The sequence below is a fragment of the Halyomorpha halys genome, unplaced genomic scaffold, assembly GCF_000696795.3.
Source record: "Halyomorpha halys isolate HHAL.00 unplaced genomic scaffold, Hhal_1.1 Scaffold447.1, whole genome shotgun sequence".
Taxonomy (NCBI): Eukaryota; Metazoa; Arthropoda; class Insecta; order Hemiptera; family Pentatomidae; genus Halyomorpha; species Halyomorpha halys.
The window spans coordinates 645,636-659,292 of NW_027107551.1; the positions used below are offsets into that span (position 1 = coordinate 645,636).

At 31.3% G+C, this 13,657-nt stretch overlaps 1 protein-coding gene across 1 annotated transcript in view; it reads left to right on the forward strand.

The window, feature by feature from the left end:
- The first annotated feature begins 7,894 nt into the window (after positions 1 to 7,894).
- Vha44 (V-type proton ATPase subunit Vha44) overlaps positions 7,895 to 13,657 on the forward strand; it is a 10,277-nt gene continuing 4,514 nt past the window's right edge. Inside the window, exons 1-5 of the mRNA XM_014423922.3 lie at positions 7,895 to 8,038; positions 8,192 to 8,333; positions 8,894 to 9,047; positions 9,136 to 9,322; positions 11,863 to 11,961. Coding sequence (XP_014279408.1) covers positions 8,202 to 8,333; positions 8,894 to 9,047; positions 9,136 to 9,322; positions 11,863 to 11,961 — 572 coding nt within the window. The 5' untranslated portion in view covers positions 7,895 to 8,038; positions 8,192 to 8,201. The remainder of the gene's footprint in view (positions 8,039 to 8,191; positions 8,334 to 8,893; positions 9,048 to 9,135; positions 9,323 to 11,862; positions 11,962 to 13,657) is intronic.

Sequence of the window (13,657 nt, forward strand, 5' to 3'; positions counted from 1 at the left end):
AAATTATATTTATTCTAGAGGTTTTAAGGTTTTTTATTTTAGTATGTATGAGATCATTCATCACTATTACCTATTGCCCACAACTGTGTGGCAGATTGTAATATCTATCAATAAATAAATCCAACTCATTGTACCACTTTCGGCCTCCTATTGCTGTGAGAAGTTTACGTTCAAATTTTTCAATATTTTTGTCAATGTTTCACAACCATTTTATGATAGTATTGCATATCCTTAGTTACAGCTTTCTCTTGATTTTCTTTGATCTTAAAGTATGGGCTACTGAAAATAAGACTATTTGCACTGAGGATCTTCTTGTCGATTTTATTTAGTTGTCCCTTAATGGAGTTCACTGTGCTTCAAAGGTATTTGATCCAAGGTATACTTTTAAGAAGGTGTGATTGCTAATGGTTATTTTTTCCTCTAAGTAAATATTTAGTTACAATTATATATTTTGGTTTATTTGTAAGTCGATATCTTCCGCGGCTAAATATCTTCTGCTGTAGTGCTGTTAAATCCGCATATGCATATTTATTTATTTATGTCTTCTTTCTCCACTTATACTTTTACACCCTGATCCTGAAGGTTTTTTCAATGGACAAAAACGTAAAGGTATCATCAGTACTCCATATCCAAGCGATACATCTCTGGAAAACATGTATAATTTTTCCTCTCTAGCAGTTTCTTTGTATTATTGTGTCGGCTGGTGACAAGTAGCAAGTTGTTTGGATATTTCTTCAATATGTGAGCGCTGTGACTCTCAGAGAACTGGCTCTGGCCACATTTGGGACAGAGAGGTACAATATCTTTGTTTACCTAACCTCCAGATCCTGAAACTCAAACCAAAAAAGCGTAAGCGACATTTAATTTTAGGGCGTTTGTCTATTCTGAGCATCCTTATAGGCTCCTTTTTGTCCATATGAACTTCCTTTCTTACATGAATTTATTAGCCCATAGGATAGATTTCAAGTGAGGTACTCCTATCCCATGCCCCTTACATCTGTAGCAGTCTTCAAACGACTTTTCTCTTAGGAACTTCCTATATGCCTAAAAAGTTAATGATGCTTCTATACTATTTGCGTGAGTGCCTAACTGTTCAACATATACCCGAACTTCTTCTCTTAAATAAAAAATTATCAGAAGTAAGGCATCACTCACCAGGGCAAACTTCCATAAAATAGATCATGCTGAAGAAGAGACTCTCACTGACACCTCAAAAGACCGAAACCTCTTCATTGTCGCGGCACATATATGTATTGGAGTAAGTATTGGCCGGAAACCTATCATGTCCTTTACGCCTTCGCAACATTTGATATCTGTAGCATCCAATAGTGTTAAGCAAAATTTCGTCAATACTATAGTGGATATATTAGAGTAGAAGAAACATGTCTGTTAACCATATTAACCTATTTTTTTCAGGATTGAAGTGATTTAGTCGTTTGTAAACTGAGGAAGTTGGAGCGTCAACTTTAACTACCTCGTGACTGCTGCGGCATCGGCCAAGGAGTGCACTTCGTGGTTGTATCATGTAATAAAAACTTAACCGTCACCATCGTTAGAATAGGTAGATTACCTCTAGATAACTCTCTCTCTTCCTATATGCCAACTATGACCGAAATGAAAAAAAAAGGGCCATAAATAGAAAAAAAAAAAGGCTTGAGGAGATTAGAATAGAAAAGCTTTTAATTTTCCGGTTTATCTTGACAACCACCTCATCATCGAATTTTAATGACACCATTTTAATGGCACCTATAGTATTTGATGGTCTCAACTTCTTCTTTAACATTTTCTGGCAGCTGCCCAAAATCAATACTGCTAAAAATTAAAGAAAACAATTATTGCAAGGATACAGTGGATGCGCACTAGAAGCCCTGTTCAAAAAAATAAATGGAACCACCTCAAACATGAAACTAAAAAGTATCTGGATGAATGGGCTTATTCTAAATATCAGGGATACGTGAAAAATTTAGACCCAAAGGATCATTCATTATGGAAGGCTACGCAACGTCTATTGGATAAACGTGAAAAAATTCCAAGTCTAGTAGACAATGATGAATTCATCACCAGTGACGGCAAAAAAGCTGAAGTGTTCGGTAATTTCTTTGAGAAAACATTCTTCAACACAGAAATAAGTCCGAATTTAGTCACTGATAAAATTGACAAATATCTAAATCTCCCCCTCGCAACAGTTGAGCTCCCACCTAAATTCATGTCCCCAAAAGAAATCCAGGACCTGGTTAAAAAGCTCAAGGTAAAGAAAAGTCCTGGCCATGATTTGATCCCAGTCATAGCAATCAAAATGTTACCCAGGAAAGCTGTCGTTTTTATCATGTCAATTTTTAACAGTTGCCTTCGTACTGGATACTTTCCGGAAACATGGAAGAAAGCGAACTCACAGTAATTCACAAGCCTGGTAAGAACGCTAAACAAATCAGCAGCTATAGACCTATCAGTTTATTACCCATTTTTGGAAAATTACTGGAATCAGTTATAAAAAAACATCTTAATTCTTTTTTTCAGAGCATCTAAATTATTCCTGGTTTTCAATACAGTCATTCCACTTCTCACCAACCACAAGACTATCGGAATTTATAATTAGCGGATTCGAAAAAAAGAGACACGCCCTGGTAGCGTTCTTATATTTCCAACAAGCATTCGATAAAGTCTGGCATCGAGGTCTCCTATATAAACTATAGAAAGCAGGCACTCCAAAATACCTATACAATATTCTGAGCTCATTCCTCAATGGTAGAACATTTTTAGTCAGTAGTAATAACGAAAATTCAACCCTTAGACAAATCCATGCCGGTACTCTAGGCACAAGGTTCAGTCCTTTCTCCCATTTTGTTCAACTTCTACCTTCACGACATCGTCCAGTCCACACACACCTCCATAGCTATGTTCTCTCAACATGATGATATAATAATAGCTAGAAACACTTTGCAAAGTCACCTTAATGATCTAGAACAATATTTCACTAAATGGATGATTAGCTTGAACATTGAAAAATGTAATTCAAAAGTTTTTACTCTTCGACGCCTAACAGAACCACCGGATCTAATCCCCAAAGGTAAAAATGTGAAATGGAATCCTGCCAGTGAAACAGTAAGATACCTGGGAATTCACCTAGATCGCCACTTACCTGGATTCACCATATCAACATCAAACTAACTCAAACCTATGCAAGGTTAGCAATGCTATATCCTATCCTAAACAGAAATTCCAAACTAAAACCAAAAATAACTGTTCTTATATTTAAAACAATGCTCAGGTCACTGCTGATGTACGGCTATGAAGTGAAATAGCCAATTTCATCGCGAATTACATATGGAGTCAATAGAGGATTACATCAAAAAACGGTTCATGAAGTTTCACTCCCAATTGCCGACAGTTAAAGGAGCAGTGACCTACAACCTAGGAAACCCAACCTCAACCCGTAGACTGAAGCCCAGACATTCTGTTATAAATTTTAATAAATATAAAAGTAAAATTAAAATTAGTCACACTACCTCTATTTTACTTATTACTATTACTCATTTTTTTTCTCTTTTCTTCTCTCGTCCCTTTTTCAAATTAATTTGTGTTTCTTTACTATTAGAGATCAATTGTTTGTTTTATTTATGTGTACCAATATTATTATTTTTTGTAATTAATTTTACTTTCCTCTTTTATTAAGAAGCGTTATTCTTATCTATTTTATTTTTTCTTTTAATAATAACATTGTATATAGTTAGGGGTATCTTTTGTACGAGACTATACCCCCTCCATAATCAACTGTTAAAATTCTATGACTTTTCTTAGGTCAGGTATGTTAAAGTGTGATGTAAAAATTAATTTTTTATTGTATACATGTTGCTCTGTGGCAAACTGTGAATATATCGATTGTATCACAAGCCGGTATGTAACAGCAAGTGGAAGGTTGCTAAGTGTTGTGTGTGTGTACTTGTGTTGTCGGTTCTCATTAAAGTAAGAACGTTTTAGGTTATCTAACCGTAACTAATAAAACATTAAAAACATTTTCTTTGTGTCCACTTCCCTCGCGTTTAACAGATTATGAGCCCAGGCAGTTCGCGAAATTTGTAGTGAGACAGTAAAGATAGTGCGGTAGTGTTTGTTTGAGTTCAAATATTTCGTAAAGTAAAAACAGTTAAAGTTCGTTATAAGTGCAACCAGTAATATAAAATGGATCTCAACGCCTTCAATGAAATAAATTAAATCGAGCCCCTGACAGGACCTGAGAACTTCCAAATGTGGAAATTCAAGGTAAACATCTTCTTAAAAGCCTACAGGTTGTTTGAGATTATTTCTAAAGATTTTGAGCCTCCCAGAGAGCAGGAAAGTAAAGGCTATAAGGTGTATGTACTAAATGATGCTAAAGCCCAAAAGTTAATAGTAACAAAAGTGAATCAGAGAGCATTAACTCATATTTTGACTTGTACTATTGCAAGTCAAATGTATTCTAAAATATGTGACATATGTGAGAGAGATGTTTCTCAGCAAAAGTTTAAACTTTTGCCACCTAGAGAAGGACTGTTTCTTCCGAAAAAAACAAAAGATCAGCAGTTTCTTTCCTTGCTGAAAAATGTAGTAAAAAATCGACTGAATGGATCTTAGATTCAGGTTCTACGATACATATGACCAACAATGTAAGTGTATTGTCGCAGGCACAACCTATTGATGCTGAAGTAGATCTGGCTAAAAACTGTGCATCTATGACTGCCAAAATTGTTGGTTGTGTAAAAAATGACAAGTGCCAACTAAAAGATGTGATGTACATAGCAGATCTCAGTAGAAAATTGTTGTCTGTGGATAAAATAACACAGAACGGTGGATACGTGACTTTTTCTAAAGACAAAGTAAAAATCGTAAAGAGTGATAGTGTGATAGTTGGAAAAAGATCTCCAGAGGGATTGTATGTTGTGAACTTGAAAGTTGATTCAAATATGAAGGCTTATGCTACTAGAGTATCAGAAACCAAAAAAGAAATAAAAGTAAAAAATGAAAAGGCTATAGAAGAGGATAATGAAATTTTACCTAAAGATGAAAGAGAACTGGAAGAAAAAGCTGATGCCGGAGACCGAAACAATTTGAGATTTGAAACAGAAGAGAAACTACTGATAAAGAGGTATCCTAAAAGACTTGAAGAATAATTAAGATGCACAGATGGTTCTAGAGAAAAGGAAAATGCAGAAATTGTGCAAGGAAATCATCAAGACATCAAGGAGAAGCAGAAAGAGAAACCTAGTGAGATCGGAAAAAGGTTAAAGAAATTAAAAGCTTTAAATGGTGACCCAGAAATGTATGAAGAACACCCTACATTAAAAACAGAGGGATATAATTGGGACATTAATGAAAAAAAAATGTTGATTGCGAAGCAGATAATTCAGGAAAAAGTAAGAAATATACTAGTTCTAAGAAGAAGAAATCAAGAAAGAAAAAGTGATTCGGTGTTTCAAAAAATACAGTTAAACCTTGTGTTGATCCAAATGTTCAAAATAACTTCAAAAATTCTGATTATGAAGAGGCTGGGTGCAGTGGAAAGATGAGAAGTACAAAAGTACATCTACAAAAGGACAGAAGACTAGTTGAAGATGTTTGTACCGGGGACTCAGTGAAGTGATTGTGAAACATTAAAATAAAAAATTGTAATTTAGAAGTTTTTTTATTGTTTTTTCTGTGCACAAAACTAATATTTTAATTTAATAATTATTCTGTTAATTTATATAAACTATTGTAAAATAAAAATTCTGCTAATCCTGTTTTTTTTATAAGAAAAATTATGTAAAACTAAATTTGATAAAAAATTGATTATTTAAGAGGGTGTGTTAAAGTGTGATGTAAAAATCCATTTTTATTTTATACGTGTTGCTCTGTGGCAAACTGTGAATATATGGATTGTATCACAAGCCGATATGTAACAGCAAGTGGAAGGTTGCTAAACGTTGTTTGTGTGTACTTGAATTGTTCGTTTTCACTACAGTAAGAACGTTTTATGTTATCTAACCGTAACTAATAAAACAGTAAGAGCATTTTATTTGTGTCCACCACCCTCGCGTTTAACAAGGTGAAATCCCCATGGTTTCAAGGTACTTTAAAATATTACCATGACCAATTTTATCATGAGCTACAGTCACATTCAAGAATGAAACTGGGGCATTTTTCTTTTGGCTGTTGGCATCTTTGAGAATTTCTTTTAATATTGTTTTATTTATGCATGAAATTCCCAGTTTCTTTAATTCCATAATTCACAAATCCTGGGGTATCCTCCACCTTATTCAGGAGGCCTCGCAATATCATTTCATCCAGGACCACTTAACATCTAGACTCACTAATGCTACAAGACGAAGACAAGCTCATGATACCTTCATTAGTACGTAAAAATAAATTTTCGGAAATTTCTGATATAGCACCTCCATTCAGACATATTAAACTATTAGATTATGTCCATTTAAAAAAATAAAAATTACTCACCAGCTGTTAATATGAATTAATCAATTATATATATATATATATATATATTACATTGTTCAATACTGCATCTTTATAACTGAAAATTTAGTCAAATATTTTTGAGCTGTTATGTTGGTACTTCCCGGATTATCTCTAAAGATTGGTCAGCGTTCAGAAAACACTGCAGAAGTCTTTTGTCTAGGATACGTGCCATACAAGCTTAGTCATAATGTAAGTATTAGTCGCTAAAATATCTATAAGAAGCTAATCGTTATTATTTTATGGATTATATTATTAAAATACAGAATTCTTTAAATTTGTTTTAAGAAGGAAACTATACTTTCAAAGGTAAACAGTGTAAATAGATTATTCAACATTGAGTTAAGAAAATTATTGGATACTTCTTAAGTGGACTTCATAAAGATAGTATAGATGGAATAAAATGATTAATTAGTTTCTATTATAAGTAATTTAACAACGTTCATTTTATATGATTTCTAGTTAAGAGACCTTTAAATAATTTACTTTATCCAATTCTTTTTTAGTTACTAAATAAATCTGATTCAAAATATGTTTTAGCGGGTTGAATGTTTGTCAAAGGATATGATAATTGCAATTAATAATTTTACTAGCAATTAATAATTTTTTTAATATATATAAAGTTGGGAGGTGCTCTCTTTGAATAGGGGTTTCTAATTTGGGCAACCGGTTTTAACATTTCAGTTGTATAATTTAGACGTGATCTGTTTAATGTAATTTTAGAAGTCATGTTAATTTATCAAGGATATACTGTTTTAGCAATATTTCCGTTGGTATAACACCAAGACATGCTTTTCAAAAATCTAATAAATTGCAATATCTTTCAGCCACTCTTTATTATATTGCGCAATCTATGATTGCCTATAACTCGCATTTCCATACTCATTTGTATGGGGACTATTTTGTTTCTTGGGTCTTATTTGATCTCCTATCACATGTTTATAAAACAATTAACTCTAGCAACAACTGCAATTGACATTGCACATAGAACAGGTAAGGTACTTTAATTTTGATGAAAAAATATACTTAGGTTCTTTATTTTTCATTTTCTTTTCCAGATTTAGCATTGCGAAATTCGCTTAAACACAGAAAACAAGAAAGATTCATTGATAAGGATTTAAAAGAGAGCTTAATAATAGTTTCGTTATGGCTTAACTCACTCCTATAACATATCATGAGATCATGATTTAAAAGGGAGCTTAACATTATTTTCGTTATGGTTAACTCACCCCAATAGCAGATCATGAAACTAAATAGGTAAACAAATATTCATACAGTAATCGACGGATATGACTTCTTATGGAAGTTGCCTTTTATTTTCTCGTTTCTGAATAGTGTTCTCGTTGTTTAAATCGATTATCGTACTTAATTCAAGGATCAACAGTGGTAGATGTGAGGCACGCCCACTTTTGAAATCATATGATTTTTGTTTCCCTCACGATTACTTTCTTTAGAATATCATTATGAAATATTAACTAATTTCTTCTGTAGTGTTGTAGGTTATCTTTTAAACAGTTTTTTAAGTTTTAGTACGAGATTTTGTTAGTGCAAGGCAAGTATTAAGTTGTTTTTTAGCCATCATCTGTTTCTTAGTTCATGAGTTTTAATTTTTTATCAGTTATTACTTTGTGAATAGTGTATTAGTTTGGAAATCTTTATAATCTAAGTGTCTCCTATTTCTGCTAACCCCATATAATTCCTCTAGGGGAAACACAATGAGTGAATATTGGCTTATATCTGCACCTGGCGATAAAACATGCCAACAGACATGGGAAACCATGAACAATCTTACTAGTAAACAGCACAATTTGTCTGAAAATTTCAAATTCCATATTCCAGATTTGAAGGTAAGATAAGGTTACTTAATTTTACCAAAGTCCTTTATCATTTACTGTTGGGGTCTGTCATTTTCAGTGTATGCCTACTTTGTTCTTATCATTTTCTCAGGATTTTAAATTTAAGTACCATTCGGTGTGTTCAGGTTATGACTCAATTATATTTCTAGGTTATGCCTTGAAACTTAAATAATATTGTGATATTAGATTCATTAAACATATAGTATAGTTTACCTACTTAACTAGGTTCATTCAAGAATAACTTTACCATCATAAGATCATATCATAAGATTTCTGAAGTAATTTTTATAATCGATTGAAGTGGAAGAAATTTCTATCTGCCTTTTTTATTTGTGTTGAAGTTAATTGTAGTTATGTTGATTTAAGTATTTTTAATTTTATGTGACAGAATGTTCTATGAATAGATTAATTTTTCTTTGGTTTTCTATGTTGTTTCTTTCTTGTCTTTATTTAATCTAAATTTTATATCAGTTATTCAGTTGTTTTCTAAAGGTTATGTGTGGAATCAGGCCTTATCTCTTTGTAATATGAATGTGGAATAAATTTTTCAGGTCGGAACTTTGGACCAGCTTGTTGGACTTTCAGATGATTTAGGCAAACTTGACAATTTTGTTGATCAAGTCACTCACAAAGTGGCTCAGTATCTTGGAGAAGTTTTGGAGGATCAGAAGGATAAACTTCAAGAAAACTTAATGGCTAATAACAGTGAGAATATCAATATTTTTAAAAAGTATTTATATTAATTTATTTGTCAAAATAATTGGTGTACCAATGATGGGGGCTTTAATTTCAGCTGATTTATCTACCTACATTACAAAGTTCCAGTGGGATATGGCTAAATATCCTATTAAGCAATCTCTTCGCAATATTGCTGATATTATAAGCAAACAAGTTAATCAAATTGATGCTGACTTAAAGACAAAATCTACTGCTTACAATAATCTTAAAAGCAGTCTTCAAAACATGGAAAAGAAACAGAGGTTTGTTATATATATTTTTCATTAATTTAATTTTTTTCGCCTTTAGTTTTTTACTAGGTACATAAAACCTTGCGGCATTGCTAGCAGTGAGTTACCTTTTTCATATTGTCTTTCTTTAATCTTAACTCTGTTTGATACAAACTGGTACTGCAGTATTTGTCTGATTATATAATCAATGCTGAATGCCAATTTATTTTACAAACATGTATTAGACATCAATAAGTACAAATAATTTAAGTTTCAGATTTATTAAAAATGAAAATAAATTTAATAATTGTTTTCTTTATGTCGGCTTCAGAAACAATCGTTATTATCACATTATCGAACAAACACATTTTTGTTCTTCCTACCGATGGTTAATTGGTTCTAGTAATAACCTTTCAATGAAATATTGTCTTGCATTATTGATTTATGTCTTAATGTTATGCTGAATATTTCATGTTATATCTTTTACTTCAAAGAAAGTTGAGTTGAATCTTTATTTAATATTATTGTGTGCCTAAAAAACACCAATTATCATTCATCATACAATTTTCGTGTTATAATCAGATATCTATCATTGAAACTTTATGTTTTATTTAATATTAGTTGCACTTAGAAATTCTTTTAACAAATGGTATTATAAATAGCAGGATTTTTAACTAAATTGAATTGCATAATTTTTTTAAAATTTATATTTGGATGATAAACTTCAATTTAGAACCAGCTTCTTGAATAGTTAAATAAGTTTGAACCTCCCTTCTCCCCATTTCGTGAAATATAGTTTAATTAAGAAGAATAATCTATATCGTAGGCATTAGATTCTTCTTCTTTTTATTTATTGATGAGGAAATATTACCTGGTGATTCATCCTGATGTCAACTTTTAATTGATATCAGAACACGATTATATAAATGCCCGTATGATCAGAATGAGTGTCAGTGTTGTTTTTTCAGTCAAAGTTGTTTTGATCTGCTATCTGGGAGAATAATAAGGATTTTAATAACATTTTAAAATTTACCAATTACCCTTTTAATTTGCATTTCATGATGTATCTCCTATCTTCAAAATTTGTTTTTTAATGACTATTAACTTGTCTAGAAATATATTTGACACGTGGGTGTCAAACTTGTTCGTTATTGGGAGGAGAATCATGAAGAATCATAAACCTGCATGGTTTGATATTTATATTTCTTATTTGAAAAATTAACTAGAAGTAGAGATTAAAGTTCATTTTATTTTCTTACTATAGTGGTATCAACATCAAAGCTTTGAGTTTACTTAGCCTGTTATTATTATTATTGTTGTCATCTCTTTGTAAATGGGAAGCCTGCATTTTCCAAGTAAATTATGTTTTGTAGAAATTTAGCAAATTTTGGATCTAGGATTGATTTGAAAAGATTTTTTTTCTAATGCAACATTTCTTTGCTTACTCACGAACCAACTTATTGAGCAAAGCCCCATTGCTCACTTATCTTTAGATAATAAAAATCCTATCACTTATGTATAGATATCTTATCTAATAATTTTTTTTCCTTCCAAATCCTAGATTTATGTTTTTTAAACTTTTATTCATTTTTCCCCCTCTGAACCATTAATGAGGTATCACTAGGTATCTTAAATGTTTTCCCTATCCTTTTACGTTGAGAGAAAATTTTCCCAATCTAAAAATAGAATTTCTTAGCACTTTTAAATCTTCCACGAAATGTCCATGGAGTGGGTTAAATTTGGTTAGTGATGATTTGGAAAACTGAGTTGTGGTTTATGTCATTAGGTAAGAATTTTTTTTTTTACCTATAATCAAGCACAGGAAAGTATAATATCATAAATTTTCTTTTGTTTTTGGTATGGTCAGTTTTCTTTGACTGTGTTTTCTCAGCCATTTCTGGTTACTCTGTCACAGATCGTGTTTGAATGTCTAATGGACAATATTTTTGATGTGGAAAATATGAGCAACCAAGATGAAATTGTGATTCCTTAACCCACATAAAATAACAAACTTAAGTAAATTATCAGAAATTTTACAAAATATTTGGATGATGTGATCATTAAAACAAATCCAGAATGGCATATTTATACCCATTATTGAGTTTTATCAAATTATATTATTAAGTATTAAGGAATAAATTTATCCACTATTACCAGTTTTATAATACTTGGTTTTAATTTACTTTTCGTTCCACTATAAAAGCTAATTTCTGAATTTTAATGTTTTAATGAAATTATTTTTTTAAAAAAGCAGAATAACAAACTATTTTCATTATTGTTCTAGAATATTATTATATTTTATGATTAGGTGTTGTCCTTCTAAGGTGGCTACAATCGCTTAAAGATGCTTAAGTACTTGTAGATAGATCGATTCTCTTTGAGGAAACAACGTGAAGTAGAACTTGAACTTTTTCTAATGTTGGTATTCTCCAAAACACATTTTTGGGAAGTCCTAGTGTGTTTTCTCCAAAGCTAGTTACAAGTACTCAAGCATGTTTGTGTATACTTGCATTCATAAATTATAAATTATAAATGCTATTATAAATTATATATGGATTAATATTTCTTTTCAGTGCAAGTTTGTTGACACGTAACTTAGCAGACCTGGTTAAAAAAGAACATTTTATTTTAGACTCTGAATATCTGACGACATTACTGGTTGTTGTACCAAAGTAAGTAATATATGTAGAATATATGTAGTATGGATTTAAAATGATTATTCCTTTAGTGTAGGGGAGCCGATTGTATCTAACAATAAACTTTTACATTTATATTTTACTTGATTGCTAGAATTGTTCTTTTCAAAAGGGTGAATTTTTCCATAAACTTCAGGATAACTTTCCGTACAGATATTTTTTTTTAAAGGAAATTATATTAATTAATTAAGGCACGCCATATCACAAACAAACAAACCAAATCATTTTTTGGTTCATTAGTATAACATACAAATGTATCCACTAATAGTTACAGTGGAACCTGGCTTGATCAGCTCTCCAAATTAATTAGCTGTAAAAAAGGGAATAAATAAGGTTCTAAGGAAGCATTAAGTTCTGTTGAACAGAACAAAATAACTGGTTTTGTGACTAATATTAATAACTTAGAGATTGTTTCTGAACATGCATTATATCAAATCATGTATTTATAGAATTAAAAAAACAAAAACAAAACAGGGTTTTATAAATTTATCTTCATCATGTATTATACATGTATATACATTTCCCTTATATTTTAAGTTTTGTATTGCATTCTAATTTTTACCAAATGTATGAGTCAAATTAATATTGAATATTTTTTTTATTTTTTTTTTTATACTCTGGATTATCTGGCAATGTTTCAGTGCTATAATCTATGTTCTAAAAATTGACCATTTTTCAATTTTTTTTTTTAAATACACAAAATCTAAATTATACAAAGGAATCCACAATTAACAATAGAAAAAGCGAAAGTCGACAAAAATGAATTTTTTAAATATTTTTACCTTAGGTTGAATAATAAACAAATTATTTAGTTAACAAATTAGATTGCCTACTTTTTGTAACCACAGAACCGAGTTAAGGGTAGTTCGAACTAAGTGTCTTGAGCTTCTGTCCCAAACTCACAATGTGTTTGCAATTGGCCATTTATGGTAAGTAGCCTTGCACTGATTTCTGGAATGTCTCTTGGCTGAATTAAAAATTATTAAAAAATCAATAATGACAAATTTAATCATTTATTGGAAACGATGGGTAATCTTGGTTTGGCCATTCTGGTTTAGGATACTATCTGGCATCTCTTTTATACTATCTTCTCTAACTTTTAGTACCTTCATTGCATTTAAAGATGAAGATTTTGTCCAATTTTCAAATAATTTTGTTTGGTGGAGATAGATTTAAACAATTTTGCTGAATACTTTTAAAATTAATATTACCCATCATATCTTTTATGTGTGATGAGAATTACTTATCCTCTCCCAGGAACATCATTGGTTCATTGTAAACTTACAAAATGACAAGAATTTACTGGATTTAATTTGTTTCCTGAACTTGTCCCAAACTTAATTCAAAATCGCAAAATGAAACATATTCAAAATTAGAAGCTGCCCAGAGATCTTATTACAATTATGGAGCCTAGAGTTAATTTGAAAAGAACTTGTCCAAGCTGAATTTGTTGTCAAAATTTACATGGTCACTGAGTCTGTCTGCGAAGGGATTGAACCTCTACTCTTCCTGACCATCTTGCTCCTTCCAAAAAGGTCATAGACTCGTCTTGGACTCGCCTTCTCCCTCAACACATCTCATTGTTCTCCAATTCTTTTTTCTGAACCGCTGTACATGTAAGAAAATGTTGACCAACCTGTGATTGATTTTATGGTTACCTACCAAATTTGAC